At 32.0% G+C, this 19,308-nt stretch overlaps 2 protein-coding genes across 2 annotated transcripts; one reads left to right on the top strand and one right to left on the bottom strand.

Moving 5' to 3' along the window:
- Positions 1-1,872: 1,872 nt before the first annotated feature.
- LOC146534253 (cytochrome P450 6B5-like) lies at positions 1,873-3,729 on the bottom strand. Its single transcript, XM_085193096.1, has one exon. It carries the CDS (start codon positions 3,718-3,720, stop codon positions 2,224-2,226), a length of 1,497 nt encoding a protein of 498 aa, XP_085049222.1. The 5' UTR covers positions 3,721-3,729; the 3' UTR covers positions 1,873-2,223.
- Positions 3,730-7,439: 3,710 nt separating this feature from the next.
- LOC146534252 (uncharacterized) lies at positions 7,440-9,178 on the top strand. Its single transcript, XM_085193261.1, has 2 exons — positions 7,440-7,769; positions 7,820-9,178. The coding sequence occupies exons 1-2, from the start codon at positions 7,454-7,456 to the stop codon at positions 8,737-8,739; spliced, it is 1,236 nt and encodes a 411-aa protein (XP_085049387.1). The 5' UTR covers positions 7,440-7,453; the 3' UTR covers positions 8,740-9,178.
- Positions 9,179-19,308: the final 10,130 nt, after the last annotated feature.

The following is a 19,308-nucleotide window of genomic DNA, read 5'->3' as shown; positions in this document are numbered from 1 at the left end:
ACGCACCCCATTAGATAATTCAATGGTGAATATCACCACCACATATCAGCTATCTACCGTTAGAAAATCTCTGTTTTAGAAAGCCCATCTCTGCGACCTGAACACCTAGGAGACGAGCTTAGAAAGGTGAAGAATGGAATGGCCCTTCATAAGGACAAGCTACCCGTTTCCTGCCAGGGTTATCACAACTTCTACCATGTATTCGTATGTTCAAGTCTAACGAGAAAGTGAGCCAATTCTTGAGGCCAGTAAAAAACTTATTTCTCTTACAGACTATGACTGTGGCTTGGACACCGGTCACTTATTATCACAGACTACTGAAAAGTGTTCGAAACTAAAAGTGCCTTGTTTTCTTGACTTCCACTTTGAACTGATGTTTTTGTATTTTCTTCTATTTATATTTAAGGTTATCAGTTAACTAGCATTAATAGAGATAAATTCGCCCTTGCTGTATCGACCTTTATGTTTCAGTATGTAGGGATATTAAATATTATTTTTGTTTGTTTTGACATTTTTGTATTTTTTTTTTAATTTGTATCCAATGGAAAATTTTAATTTTGTTTATTCTTGTATTAATTTTCATGATTAGGTGGGATATTAGATAAGTATTGAAGTCATCGTGGCACTGTGGCATAACGTGTGATACATGCTGTAATACATGACGGTTGTGGGTTCGATTCGGTAAATAAAAATATTAATAAGTTAGTTCTCCTGAATAGGAATTGAATGTTCAACTATCACTATCAACTATCACCGATTGAGTGATATTTTTCACCTCCAAATTTTAGTAAGTATATAATATTTAACTATTTATTTAAACAATGGTTTATCTCGATAACAAGGTCGTTGACATTAAAATTCTGCCCTTTTATTATATAACAAGAACAAGTCGTCACCCACAGAATATTTATTTACGTGGAGTTTAAGACATAAACAATCAAAAGTGAATCATTCCTTTACCTATTTTGATAGCATGGTATTATATCTTGAAAATTAAATATAAAAACAGCTTACTACTTGTTTATTTTAATATAATTTGCCTTTCGGTACAAACATACATACATACAAGTGTTTGCAAATATAATAATATCATTCAATTCCAACAATAACATATAGATACATATGTACGTATCCAACTGTTGATAATCTATTTCTTAGAAGTCGGTTAATAAAGTAACGAAATAAGATAATAAAAAACATATTATTTAACTATTCTGCCACAACGAAACGTATTAGAAATAAAATTAAATAATTGCTGATTAAATTCCGAAAATAAGTTACATTTAAAAAGATTTGTTTATTTCTTTCTACTCCATTAAAAATCAATATAATATTAAATCCGTTGATACTGATAAAAATTGTTTTGTTCCTCTCTATAATTATAATATTTTCAATTGGCAATGTTGTATTTTGTAAACATTGCTAAGTGCATAACAACAAGACTTTTCAATATTCACGATTTTTTTAACATCTTGAGCATTTTAAAGAAAATAAGCGGGTTCTATTCGCTTTTAGAGATTTTTAGCTGTTTAATATTTATGATTTTTTTCAGCTGCACGCAGTATCCCACATATAGCAGGGTAGGCAGAGGGACAGGTTCCCGGGAACGAATGTCATAATACCTGGGTTCCCCACTTTCCCTCGAATTTTTTTTCTTTTCCTCGAAAATGGCTCAACTTAGAGCAAAGAAATTAAAAAAAACAATTAATAATAATAAATTAATAAATAAATAATTATCGTTTTCTTGCTTTGGTAAAAACTTAACACGCAATCTCTCAAAATTGGGCGAAAAGTGAGGTTCATTTTGTCTACCCTGCTGTAAGCATGATATGGCGTGATGCTAAATTCAAATTCAAATTCAAATTCAAAATATTCTTTATTCAAATAAACTTTATAAGCACTTTTGAATCGTCGAATGTACATGTCAACAAAAAGCTACCACCGGTTCGGAAGGCAGTTCTGCTGAGAAGAGCCGGCAAGAAACTCAACAGTTGCTCTTTTTAAAGTCAATGGTATATTTTACTATTACATTAGTTGGCAGCTGTCCTGCCTGACATTCAATAGACATTAATTCCATACATGCTTATCCTCTAAATATTATAACAGAATCTTACGACAGAAATTGCAACATCTATAGTTGTTGTTTGATAATTTAATCATTAGCTTTATTGATACTAGTAGCTCATTGTGGGAAGTAAAATAAAGTAACTTAAATAACTTTTATTAAAACACATTTCTTAACACCAATTCAACATCCACATTTTTGAGTCTCACTTGCACTCGTTCCTTTTGATATTTGATACCACCGTCAAAAACATGTGTTTTAATTGAAAAATTACGTAGAAGATGCACTAAACCAGATTTAGCTTGTAATTGTGCGTATCTCATGCCGACACATATCCTATTTCCTCTTCCAAAAGGCATATATATAGTATCAGCTATGGCAGCACGATTGTCTTTGGAAAATCTCTCCGGATTGTAAACTTCTGGATCAGTATAATATTTAGGGTCGTGATGCAATTCATATATTGGTGTAAAAATTTTAGTTCCTTTATCAATTTTTATATTGCCTACTGGTAATACAGTATCTTGAACACATTGTCGTGTTAAATATCCAACTGGCGGGTAAAGACGTAGAGCCTCACACATGGCCATGTCTAAATATTCCATGTTAGACAAGATGTCTGATGTTAAATTTCCTTCAAATTTTTTAAATACCTCATCAATTTCTTTATGTAATCGTTGAAGACAATCTGGATTCCTTCCCAATTCTACTAAAGTAGTAAACATGCATGACGCTGTTGGTTCCACACCTGCTATGAAGAAGAAGAACGCTTGGGCAGCGAGTAGTTCATCAGTTGGTTTCAATTCGAGTCCAGATACAGGATCTTTTAACATGCCTTTATTTTGTAATGCTACACAAATATCCGCAAAGTCATAACGTTTTATCCCGTCTAATTTCCTTTGGCGAACGACATTTTTGATAGCACCAATGAAAAATTCTTCGTGTTCTTTGAAAATGTTTAAGTTTAGTATTTTAAACAAGGATGTGCTTAAATTACTTATTGCGAACTTGATATTTTCCTTAAATCCTGAACGAAATGCGTTTTGCGCTACGTTAAGGAAAGGAGAATCAAAAATAGATTGCGTGGTCAGTCCAAACACAGCTGCACTGATTGCTGCACTACAAAAAGTCGATATAGTAGTGAAAGTATTGCCTTTCATCAATTGGGGATCATTTTTAATATATTTAACTAAATCTTGGGCACTTTTGTCGGTTATATAGAACATATTTTTAAGTTTCGCTGAAGTAAATAGAGGTGACATATTCTGTCGCACGAGCTTCCACTTTTCTCCATTTTGAAATAATATATTATCTGCCAGCAAATCGCCTTCGTTGGGCTCGAATCCTCTATGATTAAACGCATTAAAATTTAATGCCAAAACGTGCTGAATATTGACTGGATCCCGTACGTATAATGCAGGTGTGAGAAATGAACTGATGCCCACTGCAGTATCATTGGGATATTCTTTATAAAGATCTCTAAGATTTTCAAAGAATGCTCTCTCTGTCGTCAAATAGTCCCAAAATAATCCCATGCATTTGTTCCTTCTATGAAATGTAACACCACGTTTCCTCCAATATGCCTCGTTATATATACCATTAAGATAGAAAATGGCTAAGATTGCAATAATTATAAGAAGTGGTACAAGAAACATGGCCGTTTACTGAATTACAACTATAAACTGAATATTAAATAAATCCTACGTATCTTTATAAACTGTTGTGAGCGAGATTTCTGATATATAATATGTAGGATATATAAATAGGGACATAATAATTATGTAGTAATTAATGATTTTCTTGAGATTCAATACAATGTAATTATTAATGTGATTCTTCGCATTGGACACGCGACAACGTGACCAGCCAAGTTGAGAATCTGGAAACTTGCAATATTGAATATTTCCAAACCATTTCAAGCCTATTTTTAATATTTAAAATTTTATGTATAAGCTAATAAATTATGAATAGTCAACGCTCGTCAATTTCTCTGAGTCGGAATCGAAATCATAATCGTCTCGTATATTCTTTGATTTCAATTATTATTAAAGACAAATCTTTAATTTTTAAGAATTACGTAAAACAAAACGACGCAAAGCGGGGTATTAGTGTATACACTCTTGATATATCCAGATTTTGCTGTGACTAGAACCAATTGTGATGATAACCGCGCAAAAAAATAGGTTATGATAAAATTCTGCATTTGTTTACATAATATACTGTCGTAGTTGTTATAATGTATGTAACGTCTAATGCCTTATATTTTCTTATTTTTCTTGCTTATCTATCAATAATTAGCTAAATTTTAGATATTATATTTGATATATACTTAGATTAAAATGTTTGTTATCTGAGCAGGTAATGCTTGCACCAAAAAGTTTTTATGATCTTGCAGTATACACTAAGGCACATGACAGGCTTACTTTATTATTTGTTCTTACTGATATACTAATTCTTTATATGATACTTTCTTTACTTACATAATAATTCTTTAATTATTTCTAATTTCAAGTATTGAACGAAGTAGAAAATAGAGTTGAGACACTCCACTCACTTCGTCTTTCCTATTTAGGAGTTGTGTATTATAGTAGTAGTGTATTAAATATAGTCATGCTGTTTTCTAGTTGTTTATTCAATATTTTTATGTTTTACGGCGTTGATTTCTGCCATTCTATAAGTCAACATACAATACTTCTTGAATTCGGCGAAAAGTGACTTAACATTAGATTCCCAGGTTCCTCCTATCTACCCTGCTATTTGCCCGCATATCCCGATATAGCGTGAAACTAAAAAGAAAAAAGACAAGTTTATCTTTTTAGATTCTTTTTAGATCGTTTATCTTTATAGATTATCTCGAAAATTTTCCAAAAAGGTAATGGAGTTCTCTAACACTAGGATCCCTCTGCTATAAAGGAAAAAGCGTGGAGTTGCTAAATGTTATATCTAAATATGATAATTTTTCTTAGCCCCATAACGACAGCGGTCTCCCACAAGCACTTCCCGCAACGACCCTCGCCGGCTTCGCAACTTTACACCTCCCCTATTCTAACGTTATACGATATTACTATTGTTTTGTTACTTAAAGAAAATTAAGTACAAGCTTTGCATCTTTAGTGTTAAACGCGGTGTGGATTTTAAATATGTAATTATAGTTTATATTTTTTTTCACGCTGTATCCCGCACATAGAAGGGTAGGCAGAGGGAACCTGGGGACCTAGTGTTAAAACACTCCATTCCCATTGAGACTTTCGTTTCTCCATTTTGTATTGAACACGCAATATCTCTAGATTTTGGTGTCAAACACTAGGTTCCCACTGTCTACCCTCCTATATGAGAGATACAGCGTGAAGCTACAAAATATATAAAAAATCAAAATAAAAATCATACATTTTTAAAAAAAAAAAACGAATATTAATATGTAACCGCTTGTCAAGGTGAGTGCTTTCTGTTAAACGCTATATAATTATTTCATATCAAAAATTTAAGTTTTTTTTTACAGTAGAATAGTAAAATTTTGAGGTTATTTGAAATTTAAATGTATTAAATAAATAGAGAGTATTTTTTAATATTTTTCAGTGCTATTCCACATTTAGGGACGTTGAACATTTTTATACGTTTTCTAACGTCTGGTACAGTGCACAAAACAAGCAAAACTGTGTGGAGATATATTTTTTTGCTTCAGTATCAGTATTGATTGATTTATAATTATTTTCTTATTATGTTGATAGATCACAAAAGAAGAAAATAATGGAGTTGAGAAAATAAATATTTGTGTAGTACAGTGTTTGCTAGTATTATATATATATACGATATACATAAAATGTTAATCAACCTTATAATCCTTACAATGTAGTATGTAACTACGCATATGAATATTTATAAGTGATTTATAAGCTTATTTACTGTTCTGTCCATACAAATAATGGCTGGCAGTCCTTAGTATTATAATTTAAATCAAATTTAAAATATTGTGGCTTAGTTAGAGAATATTGTCTCTTGGTTTAATCTCCTTTACCTTAACAATATGTGAGATCTGTGTGTATTAAAAAATGATCAATAAATAAACAAAAGAAAAAAATAAAGCGATGAAATAAAAAATATATATATATTCCCCCGAGTGAGAATAGAACCCAGAGCCGTCGCGTCTACAGTCAGGCCATTGCGCCAAACTCGCCTTAAATAAAATATCAAGTAAATAATAATTGAATCTACATTTATGTTATCATTAAATATTGTCACACAAACGCTTCAAAATATGTATAGTAGGTATAGCCTTCTACAAACAAGATCCCATTGAATCTTTATATTTTCCAAACAGGATGCCGTTAATACTTCCGCGAATACACCATTCCAAGCTGAAACTGATGAAGAGAATGTTCCAAGAAACACTCCTTGTAGTTCGTGTTGATAGTTTTGTTTCTTAGAAAGGTGGATGGAATTTAATGTTTTCTGAGAAATTGTATTTTTATATATTTATGTTTGTATAAAACCGTTGTGGCGCAGTGATGGTTATGGGTTCAATCTATGGAAATGATTATATTTAAATTGTTTATCACTTCTCCGCTCTTGTAGACAAAGTGGGGCTTTGATTTCCCTACTCATCCAGCAAAATCTCGAAAATTACAAAGAAGATTTGGATTTTGGAAGATTTTTGGATATGGTTAAATTTTTAATCTTAGATAATTTAAATTATTAGAGTTTAAAAATAATAATAATATTAAATTTATTCAACAGTAAATAAGGTAAAGACAATGCTTTTGTTTTCAGACATATCGAAGCCCAATCCTTGTTAACATGAACTCCGTCATATATATTAAGTTAAATATTTTCTTCAACATAATCGAGAGTAAGTCAAAACAAATATTAATAATATTAATGACATTATTATGTAAAGTATTATAAAGTTGCTTCACGCAGTAAAACTTTTAATTAAATTTGTTGAAAAAATTTATCTGTCCCCTCAATGGCGTATGAGCGTGCGAGCGAGCTTATATCGATGAAATGCTATTACGTTATATTATAATATGGAATATTAAAGAAGTTTTTGATCGTGAAATACCAAATTGAAATTTTTATTTTTTTGTTAACATTTAAATTGTCAGCAAATCAACGAGAGTTAGCACTAACTGTGTTAAACGAGTTAAAAAGTAAACTAATCTATTGTTGATGGTTTGGGGAATAACCTATAACATTTAATTTTTTCTACATGTATCAGAATAGACAGATGCATCCTAATATTAAGGCGTTCTATACCATATTCTGTAGCGATATACAAAATATTATCCCGATTAGAAATTGAACTTACAACCCTCTTTAAGCCAATTAAATTAAGTTTTTAATGATTTTTCAAAATTACTTGTTGTTTTAGTGTGCAATGGCCAATATACAATGATGAGACCACCGAAGTCTAACACTTGTGAGAACCCACGAAGTACCGCTTTGGTTGAACAGTTCTTCAACCTAATCTTTACTGAGTTCCAAAATCCACCACCAGTCTGCGTTTGTGTGCAAATGTGTATTGAACAAGCTGCCTATTGTTATCCTAATGGTTGCCTTAAGAGGCTGGATAAAAGGACTGAAGGAAGCACTATGAAACCAGTTAATCGCATCCAATATGGAACAACACAATCTCTAATGTTCGTAGTTGATAAAGATCCAGGTTTTGATGATATATTTGAAGTAACTAGTCTTAAAGCTAACTCAGGTTAGTTTAAAATAATTGATACTTTTTTGTAGTTATATAATTAACTACAGTTCTTTCTTTTGAATTTGCAGATAAAGGTCAAATTAACCAACTGAATGAAATAGTATTCAGTTCAAATCCATTTAATGAATTAGTGTTAAAATATAAAAGATTACCAAAAATGGAAATGAAATATAATTTACGGGAACGAGTAAAAAATTCCAAAGCAAGCAAAATAAAAAGAGATAAATTGGACATGTTGATAACAAAGTGGCCAATGAACAAACACTTTGGCAGTAAACAATTACTTAATAATCTTATTCAAAAAAATGATCAAATAAGGAAAACAAATCTAATAATTTCGACTAAACCAGAAGTTGAATCTGTTATAGATTCGCCAAAACCTTATAAAAGACTTAAAACTAAACGGGAAGATATGGTAAACATGGAAGAACCATATTTATATCAGGCAGATAATGCTATTTTTTCTTTAGAAACTCTCATTGATACATTAATTCTAAGTGGCTTACACAAAAAAAGTGAACGTGAAAATACTTCATCCAAGGCAATTGATGAAACTACATTATCAGAAAATATACATAATACAAAATCAATTCAGAATGATACCAATGATACAAGAACTGTCACAACAATACAAGATGATGTCGTAAATAATGATAATGTGGCAAGCCATAATGATTATGGATCATTAATAACAACTTTGTCTAAAGAAATTGACAAGCAAAATGATGAAAGTTTAAAAATAGTGAAAAAGTTTATTAAAATAAGAAATCAAGGCAATATTAAAGAAACCACAGAATGCTGTGTAACTTTACAGAGCAATACAAATATAGGTTTAACAGAGGCTAACATTAAAAAAATTAATTTAAATAATAACATACATCTAAAGTCGACGAAAAATTTTTATCCCGTTCTGAGAGATACTTTAAAAAAGCCAAGTAAGAAACGAATAGTGCGCAAGTTGTTTTAATAACATTCTTTACAATGGGAATCTTTAATTACGAAGAAATATATAAGAACACTTATTTATTTATACTTACATGAAAATTGTTCATTACTTTTTTACATTTCAATATTTATTTTTGTTGATCAGCCAGACGTTTTCTTGGAACATATATTTCTCGATAGCGACGTTAATTAAAGAAAAATTATTATATAAAGAAAGTGAGGCAGTTATGGCGCAGGGGCAGAACCGTGCGACTTTAAACGTGACGGTTGTGGATTCGATTCTTATTCGGGGAAATGAAATATTTAATATTTTCGTTTATTCGTTGCGGTAACGAGACAGAGTGCGGCGTTGAGTCCCACCACTCAACACGCAAACCTTCACGAATTCGGTGGAAATGGGTCTTAATGGGAATGCAGTTTCTTAAAATTAGGTTAAGCTACACATATATGTGAGAGATATAGCGTAGAGCTAAAAAAATCAATAAAAAAAAGGAAAATTATTGGTAATTATTACTATATTTTTTGTATTAGATAGATAGTAAGAAATAAAAAAAATACTTTCTGTCGTGTCTATAGACGTAAGCTTGTGCTCCTGCGTCACTACTGGTCTCTTGGTCAGTCTGGTTCATTTGGAGAAATTAATTATTATTCTCCTTTCCTTACTTTGCCGAGATAAAATACGATTTTGACTTCTGCCGTACACCCGTTTGCTGAAATACGGCCTGAAGATAAAGAAATAAATATGTATAAATACTATGTTTTTTGATGAGCTATAACTATTGATGTTAATGAAATATTTATAAATATTAATTTTTAATTTTTTTTTATTTCTTTAGAAAAGTTTTGATTAAAATTAACTACTTATAATGATTTTTTTCTATGAAATACATAAGAAATTTAATTTTTTCCTTTATTTGTACTGCAACTTCTAACTAAATACACAACTAATTTCGTATATTTCATAAAAATCAAATGATCGATCTTTTTACAGAATACTAAAAAAGAAACAAATCAGATAGTTTTTATATTATAAAACATAGTTATCAGAAACTATACAAATTAAATAGCAAAAAAAATTCAACAAGAAAATAACGTTTTTACGTGCAAATATTAAAATGAAATAAAAGCTTGAACACATTTTTATACTGGATCGTAAACGAGTGAAATGATTTTTTCAATTTTATTGCTTTACATTTTTTTTACTAAAATTGTAATAAAAGGTAATAACAGTATTTTGTTACAGCAACGTATGTTGAAAAGCTATTAATAAAAATTTAGAAAAAATAAAGAATTTTTAGAAAAGTTCCTTTTCTCTTTTTTTACATTTTTTTTACTTAATTTCTGGGTTGTCAGATGAAACATATTCTTCTATTTATAAATTGCTCTCAAGTTTGAGATGGATCTTGAGAGCGGTTTTAATACGGGTAGTTTTTTTAGAATATCGCATTGAATTGTATGTAGAGTGGCGTAATTCAACACCGCGTTTATGAATTTTATTCAATTAAGCATAAATAAAACAAGAAATTAAAAATTATTTTCAATTATTTGAAGACCAACTAAGTAAATTTAATGTAAGCAAAGCGTTCCATCAAAAATATAGTCCAATTAATTATGCCTTTGTTCTCCAAAATTGAAAACAATGAAGATGATTATACCGAAACAGGGTTTTGTGTTATCTTGCAAAATTATGTCTTAGTATTGTAAGAATTGAGACCAGGTCGTTAGATATTTTATAGATGGTGGCCTCGATATATGGGATACAGCGTGAGCTGAAAAAAAGAAAACATAATTGTTAAGTTTTAGGTTTTAGTTTTATCCTATACAGCAGGGAACATAGAGGGAACCCTCTGCGTACCCTGCTAGCTAGCAAAAAATATAACATCCAGTCAAAATGCTAGTCTGATCCAATCTCCGAAATAACATCTGGGTCATTCTGCGGAACGGAGCCTCCCGTTAAGATAATGACAGGGTTGATGTCGATATTGCGTATAAAAGTTCGTTATTAAACGCCATAAGCCTTGATGACTCATACAAGGTTATTATTCTGTAGTAACAATACTGGCTTTACCAATTTTGTGGAAAAAATTAATGAATCAGCTTAATTACTTTTTATCCCGAATATTATGGTCAGGAGAGAATGTGGTGGTGTGTTTTCTTTTTTAATCGACTTCTGTAAGAAAAGGAGGTTATCAATTCGACTCGATCAATTGATTTAAAAATTATAAAATCTTTGTAATTTTACAACTTTTTACTTTTTAGTTCGTTGTTAGAAGTCGGTTTTTCTTTTGGTTAAAATTTAAATATAATTTACCGGGATAAAATTTAATTTACCGGGATTCGACATTCTATGTGTTGAGTGGCAGACGGTAAAACCGCGTATCAGTGCCCCCAAGTGGGGATTAAACCTACTACCACCGCGTTACACAATCATTTTATTTATTAAACTAGTTTCTTCGCTGTATTATTTTGAATAATATATTGGTTTTTAACTAAGTTTCTCTAAAAAAAGAAAAAAATACCAAAGATGTGATTAAAATAAACTTTGTTAAGCTCTTCAAATACTATTTATAGTTTAAATAAAAATTGTAAATCTTCACGTAAATATTTGTGACGCCTGACCGTCCAGAACGTTGAGTCTAGACTGCAAAATGGAAGGACATAAAACGCACAGATAAGATGAAATAAAATAAAATGTCCTTAGATCTCTAGTTTTCCTTAAGAATTCTGCTGATTTTGTTAGAAATAATTTAAGATTTATTAAATTTGTAAATTAAAGATATTCCTACATGGTTTTTTATATTATAGCTGGTTGTTACCCCCGACTTCACCTGCGTTATCGATGATAATAAAAATGAGTTACCCATACGTAACTTTAGGATTTACAATGAGAAGTTTCAGGGTTCACCGATTAGATTATTTTATGGTTGAAGGACAACTTACAAAATTTGACAATGCACTTCTGCCTTTGTGTTATTCTGATATATTATAACCTATATTATATTGCCGTAATTTCATCTAAAACCGTTCAGTAGTTTTTGCGTGAAAGTGGAACATACGTCGTCGTAAACGTCACAAAAATTTTCATTTTTAAAACTACTAGCGTTATTTTAAAAGGATTATGGCGTTAGTAGACATCTAGCTACAGACATTATGTTCTTTTCTCTCCGCTTCAGTACGAGACGGAGCTTAACGCCACGAGTATTACCATTGAACCGAAAGCTTTCGTGGTATGTTTATTTTAAAAAGTCAATAACTTTCTAACTATATGGTTTAGAAAAAAGGGATTTTTCATATAATTCTGTTTGCATATCATGAAAAATACGTAAACCAGAAACCATCAATTTTAATACAACTTCTAAAGAACATAAAAAAATCCCAGTGCACTGTGCCTTATCAGAAAAAGTACTCTAAATCACAGTTACACCTACAGCCAAGGAAAAAAAACAGTTATCAGATGTAAAAAAAAATTGCTCCCTACAAAATGAAAGTTTGTCCTCCAAGAGAAGTAACTTCCCACGGGATAAGCGGACGAACGGTGGAATTTTATTCCGAGTTCCGCAGAAGTGTTAATAGCTGTATACTTTGCTGAACTAGTTCGCACTTCGCGAAAGAATTTTAAGTAAACCCTGCCATTCTGTGGGTTTAATAGATAGAAAGATATTTTACGTTTTATTTCATCAAAATTTACTCTATTAGGGGGCTACTTCGTAGGCAGAGAGCCTGGTGTTGAGACACTATTCTCCATATTCAGACTGAAATCGAGACATTTCGTGTTGAGATTTTTTTTTTATTTAAACATTTAATTAAGATAAGTTTATGTGGATATATGATGTATTTGTCTAAATTGTAATGCCTCATTATTCATTTGTTCGTTTGTCAAGACATCTTTCCTCGAGAATTCATGGATATTAAGATAGTGTTTTAAGATATTTTCGAGAAAATTTGTTAGTAGAATTAGTATTAAAGTATTGTAATTATAAATACAATTGAACTGTGTATAACAAGAGCAAAAAAATCATTATAAAAGCTGAATTTTATGTATGATTAGTTGGTTCGTCTGACATTAATATTTTCATTTATTCGCTCTAGCACCAAGGCAAAAACCCAGTATTGAATTCTGTTTTAATATACAAGACATACATTATTTAAAAACGTATACTTAAAAAGAAATATTTCTTAATACGAGTACATAAACAATATCAACTTTTTCTTTTATTCACTCAACATCAACAACAAGTTAGAAAAAGGAAACGAATAATAAAAGATCATCTAAAACACATTATAATAAAACTGAAACGAACGCTTAGCTGTTACACAAAAAGTTCGACTTCTAACGTCTGCGGGGGAATTGCTTTTTTATTTTAATACACTCGAATGTACACGGCATTAAATGGTAGAGAAGTTTTAATGGCCGTTGCTAATAGTATGTATGTAAAGGATAACAACGTTATTTGGGAAAGATGGGACTATTAAGGAAGTAAATGAAAGTTGTGAGGCCACAGTGGCGTAGGCGCGCAAACGTGAGATTGTGAGTCTGATTCCCAAATCAGGTAAAGCGCGGCGTTGAGTTCTGCCAGTCAACACGTCATGCCTCCGGAATTCGGCGGATAGTTGGAAATAAGGTTCTCAGATTCCCTGCCTACCCTGGTATATGGTACCTCAGCAGACCTGCTGTAGTAGGTCTGACTGTAAACGCGGTGGTTGTGGCCCCGATTTTTACTTAATGCTTCAATTATTTTATTCACCATTTAATAATATGTAATGTCTCTAATTCCGGTCGAGAGAAGCGCTGTCACACTAAACCACGTTGGCCTCGCAGCTTTTTATCTTATTATATAAAATTATATATTTAGACAAAGGGCGGTTTTGAGTTTCGCTAAGAGTTTCGCTAGGCAACTCGAAAATTCAGCCGAAAATCGGAAACTGATTATCTAAACACTGGGTTCCCTCTTTAGGAAGAGGCAGAGCAGGGTAGGCCCTGCTATAGATGCTTTTGGATGTTCTTCCCTATGTAATATAGAAACCAACATAATATTTTGATCACGAAACTGATAGAAGTCGCAAAATTCCGTCTCGAAAGTAAATTAACGCGGTAGTCACGTACTTGAGTGTAATAATCTGATTTGAACACTATGATAAAAGAAAACAAGTTGTCTTTGGTAAGTAATGGGGTGGTTATCCAATTATTGCTATATATTTTAGTGAATATTTTTCTTTAATAAAGAATGGTTTTTGGTATCTCGCACATAGTGTTAAGACATTTCGTTTTCCAATTTTTGTCAAAATTTTTGGGACATGGCTTAAGTTCCGTCTCCGGCGTTAAATTACGTCACTTCACGCCATGCCATTCAAAAGTACTTTCGTTACCCACCCTTCTAAACGTGAAAAAATGTGAATCTAACGAAAAAATAATCAAAATCTTCATCATAAAAAGTATCCTTAATAAGTGCAGTCAATAAAGAAGAAGAGGCAAATGAGGCTGAATTCCGTTCGTTCCGTTCCGTATCGATTAGTCTAACGCCTCACGTTTACGATTCGAGTTTTGGCAATAAGAGAAATCCATTAAGGCTTTATTGTACGAAGAAATGCTGATTGGTTTACTTTGATGCAGTTGCCTGTAATTTATTTGTTTTAAATCTGGTAAAGTTATGTAGTTTTTTTTTATTTTAAGTAATTTTATTTAAATTTTTGCTCTTATTTACTTATGGCATTTGGAAGTGGCAAATAAAAATATATAACAAAAAATTTAAAATAAATTTATGATCTTGAAAATTAAGAAATTAAAAAAAAAAGATTAATAATTAAAACAAAAATGTTATCTATACAGAAGATCTCCACAGTCTTCGCGAAAACATTGCAAAGAAAATGTAAAGACCGCCCAAGTTGAGCTACGACTTACGAGCCTTTTTTATTTTAATCAGAAAAAAACTTTTGCCCTGAACGAAGAAATTTTATCAGGTTTTATAAATACCTCGCTTTCCTTTTGTGTTGGTGTTGCTTTATGATAAATAGTATGATATTAAATCCATTACGGCTCGGTGGGACAATGTCTCTCTATAATACGACGGTTCTGGGTTCGATTACGGTTTGGGGGAATAAATTATCGTTTCGTATTTTCGGGGTTGAGGTAGTAGTTTTAGTTTTAATTAAATAGCTTCTCACTATATTCCGTACAGAGCAAAGTAGGCAGAAGTAAACGTAGAGCTAAGACACTCCGTTCGTCCCTTTCTGTTGAGTAGCGGAAATTAACACTGTGGTATGGCTTGTTACTAGAGCGAGTAGATAAAAATAATTTATTCCGTCGAGTGGAAATTGAACTCACAACCGTCGCTTTTAATGTCAGATGCTGTATTTCTGCTTCATCACGACCTTTCAATTTGCAATTTAGATATGTAAATAACGATTTAAAATATTAAAGTATACAAACAAGATAAATATAGTTTATAGAATATTTTATGAAACTTTTTGTTGCGAAGTTTTAAGTGATAGGTATTGTTACAGGCGGCGCTCCGTCTTTCAGCATTTGTTTCGCTCTTCTAGTATAATATTGCACCAAATATAAACGTATTATTTATACAAAAAATAAACATCTTTCTCTCTCTCCTCTCTCTCTCTTTTTACGCTGTATCATGCAAATAGCAGGGACGGCAGAGACTATTACTTTCAGTTCGTCGCTTTGGGCAAAGGCAAACTAAGGTGTTGAGTTGAGGCAATATATAATATCCCGAAAATTGAAGGGACCATTATATACCTAAATGGGAACGGAATGTTATAACACTGGATTATTAACTTATCTACAATAGTAGAGAAAATACTCTCTGCTTACCTTAAAATAAAATAAGAAAACAAAAAAGAGTAAAAGTGAAAGTTTTAAGCTGTAGAGTATCATTAAGCGCATCAAAAATTAAGCAGCTTTTAAGACACAATTTCACTGGTCGTAAAACAAAATTTTAAGTTTAACCGTTTCTTGGCAACGAGTTGGGCCATTTGTTATTGTTTTAGGTTGCACTTAGCGCTCGGAAAGAAACATTGTGCCGTTGCTCTAGTTGAAATTATTGTTAATGTATAATTATTTTTAAGCTTTTTGAATGATTATGTTAAAATTATAATTAATACCCGAAAATAGCAGGACAGGGAACCTAAGGACCGAATGCCAAGACGTTCCGTTAGATTTGCCTACGCTAAGCTTTATCTCTATATGGACCGTTTATTTTGAAAGTGGTGTAAGTCCATTTTTGAGAAAAATGAGCTATCACGTAATTCATGCTTAATTTAATGTAATTTTTTTATATATAACTAGTCCGTGTTTAATTTCTCAAAAAAATCCCATGTTTTGAACAACTTAAAATCGGTCGGTAAATGAAATTGCATAATCATCGATATACTAACCTTTAATTTTCTCGAAACAAAAGAAAATGGACTTACACCACTCTCAAAATAAACGGTCCATATATAAAATCGAAAGGTCACTCACTCATCACGAAATCTCAGAAACTGCATGTGCTAGGAATCTCAAATGTTGCATAGGAGTTACTTATAGGACGTAGGTGCTCGCTAAGACGGGAATTTGCAATATTCGATTTCTAAGGGGTTGTTTTTGGGGCCGAAAGTTTGTATGAAACTTCGTTACTACAAATGCTAGAAGTCACAAATTTTGCATAGACGTCACTAGGACGTAGTCATGGAGACAGAAATTAATAATAACATAGTTCACGCGGGTGAAACCTCGAGCGGGCCGCTAGTTTGTGATATATCGTAAAACAGAAAGAGAATCAATAAAAGCTACTAATTACAGAAGTTTAACTTTAAGAGCACACTAATAGAGCTATCAAACACCAATATCGTTCTAAACGATCTCAACCGGATGTAAATGAGGAACGAAAAATAACGTTCACTTCACTTCCCAAGTCGTTAGCGAATAAACTACTGTGTTTAATTACGCGCTCCCAGCCTATAGGCGGTGAGTTCATACAATATTTACAGAGTTAATGAATTAGTGCTCCAATTAAGACACTCGAGATGTAATGAAACGTAAGACATTTGCTGTTTGTTTCTCGAAGTCAATGAAAATAAATTTAAATTTGTTTTTGTAACCTTTTGGTATTCATTCCTGTTACTTAATGGAAACGCAGTGTTAATAGTAGGTTTCTAGATGCCCTCTGCCTATCCTGCTATATGCGGGATACAGCGGTAGTTAGTTTCACTAAAAAAAATAGGAACGTAGTATTTTAACACTGGGTTCTCTCGGGTTCGGCAGGAAGTAGGGAACGGAGTGCCTTAACACTTGCTTCCCTCTGCCTACCCTCTCGTGTGCGGGATACAGCGTGAAGTTAATTTATAATTTAATTCTCTCTCCTGCTGTGTTTTTTAACGTAGGTCTTAAATGCACGCAGTAGTCAGTTAAGTCGTAAGAGAAGAATAACAAACGGGTCTTAGACAGTTTAAGCTTCCCCCAGAAGTTGCTTACTAACCTCGGTCCTGAGCGCTGTGCTAATATTTCTTCTGTGTTAAAACATTCGTGGCTAAATGTTCTTAAGTTTTATATAATATATATTTTTAAGAAATTCTAGAAATTTCACCGCGGAATATATTTTTCTTTAATTTTTAGCTCAAACGTGATGTAATATTGTGCTAGATAAAAACTTTTTAATAAAAACGAGTGAACTTACAAAAAAATCTGCAAACTTTGAAGATAATAAACCTATAAATCTTATTAACTTAGTTCTTAAACTCTAGTAATATGCTTAAAAAAATAGAATAGAATAGAGCACAGCGTTGAGTTCCGCCACTCAACATGCGGCATACAATGTGAAGCTATAGATTCATTTCACTTAGATTTTTAATTTAATTGCCTATAAAAGATATTTATGGAAATATATTTTACAGGCGTCGGGAAGTCGTCGATTGTAAGCTTCTCAACATAAATTGTTGTCTCTAGTACAGAGTACAGATATAATCGGCTCCACCTCTGTTAGTGTTAAGTGTAATTTGCTAAGATTACTACCTAAGGGTGTGTTCATACAAATATTATTGATAAAATGTTATTTTTTAAATAACACCTTGATCTGATCTTGGGCAGTCATGGCGCAGGGGCACCAGTGACCAAATGTAACCTTGGGGGTTTGATTCCCACTCGGGGAATTAAATATTTAATATTATCTTTTTCTTGCTTTTCACTTGTACTGAAGGAAGGTTCTATACAAAGAACGGGGACCCCAAGGACATGATAGTTAAAGTGGGGCGAAAAAGACCGTAGCGTTTAGCACTCCGCCTTTACTCTTACATCTAGAAGATGAAAATAAAAAAATCGGTCGCTAAAATAAAAAAAAAATAAACTAAAATATTTATTTAGAGTATATTCATTAAGGGAAAAAGAGCGAGATTCGGGGCGCTGTTCGGTCTCCACTTGCTTTTCTTCGCTATTTTAATTGTGGCGTTCAGTTTCGCTACTTGTACACAGCTTCGAGTGGATAGTAGGAATAGTAATTTGTTGAAACTGGATTCTCTCTGCCTACCTGACAAGTGGGAACAAGCGTGTTGCTGATAAAGCTGTATAAAAAAATATTCCATATATAGAGAATTTTCCACGGCTGACAATGTGGGTTGGTACTGCTAAGCTGAAGGTATTTACTTCCTTTAGTGAAGAAGTATAATGTTGATATAGTGAACTTCTCAAAGCCTTACAAAGACTACGAGCACATAAACATTTTTTCCTTTATTAAAAGCAAACTAAAAAAAAACCATTATATATAGTTCAATATTGAAAATCCAAAGAGTTCTAGCAGCGATAATTTAATTTTTACACGTCGGAGGTACTTTTAAAGGTAAGTGAAAATTTCATAAACTATTTTTCATTTTAAAGTTGTGCTTTTGAAATATGAAACTTGAGTGTTGTTTGCGACACTTTGCTACCCTGTGCGCCGCTCGTGGAGTATGTCCCTATCTAAGATTTTTAGTAAAGTTATAAAATTTTTGTAAAATTTCATAATATTATGTGAACTGCTGACGTGAATGGGTGTCATCTAGGTGCGAATTTTCAACAAATTCAATGCATTTTTTTTAATGTTCTTTAAGTTTTATGTTGTTATGGTATAATAACTTATTTTTTACCTTCACGTTATAGACAGAGGGAACCTAGTGTTAACAAATTCCGTTCGCCACGTTTTGCGCTACGACAGACTCAAACCTATTTCACCTATTCTATTGCATAATAACTTAATGAGTTCAAATATTGAGGCTATTGTGGCGTAATGATACAGAGTTTGAACGTAAACATGATGGTTTTGGGTTCGTTTTCCACGTGGAAATGATTATTTCTATTACCTTGCTCTATTAACAAGTCAAAGCGCGACGTAGAGTTCCGTCACTCAACAAGAAATGACTCGAAAATTGAGTCAGATCTCGGAAACAGTTTTTTAATATAAGGTTCCCTCTATATGTTCGCTTGCTAAAGAAAATGAATATTTTAAGTGTTATTTCTCACTATTGGACAGTTTCTAAGGGGCGCCGGTTTGATTTTTTTTATACAAAATTTTATACGTTTTTTTAAAATATATATTAAAAAAATGTTAACACATCTACCATTATAAAT

The sequence above is a fragment of the Heliconius melpomene genome, chromosome 11 (assembly GCF_056956725.1).
Source record: "Heliconius melpomene rosina isolate 202511_hmr_F chromosome 11, ASM5695672v1, whole genome shotgun sequence".
NCBI lineage: Eukaryota > Metazoa > Arthropoda > Insecta > Lepidoptera > Nymphalidae > Heliconius > Heliconius melpomene.
This window is presented reverse-complemented; position numbering and strand designations above follow the sequence as displayed.

Excerpts from the sequence above, each read along its gene's own strand:
- LOC146534253 (XM_085193096.1), bottom strand. The coding sequence starts at position 3,720 with ATGTTTCTTGTACCACTTCTTATAATTATTGCAATCTTAGCCATTTTC.
- LOC146534252 (XM_085193261.1), top strand. The coding sequence starts at position 7,454 with ATGATGAGACCACCGAAGTCTAACACTTGTGAGAACCCACGAAGTACC. Across the intron at positions 7,770-7,819 it reads TAGTCTTAAAGCTAACTCAG|TTCTTTCTTTTGAATTTGCA; the intron begins GTTAGTTTAAAA and ends AATTAACTACAG.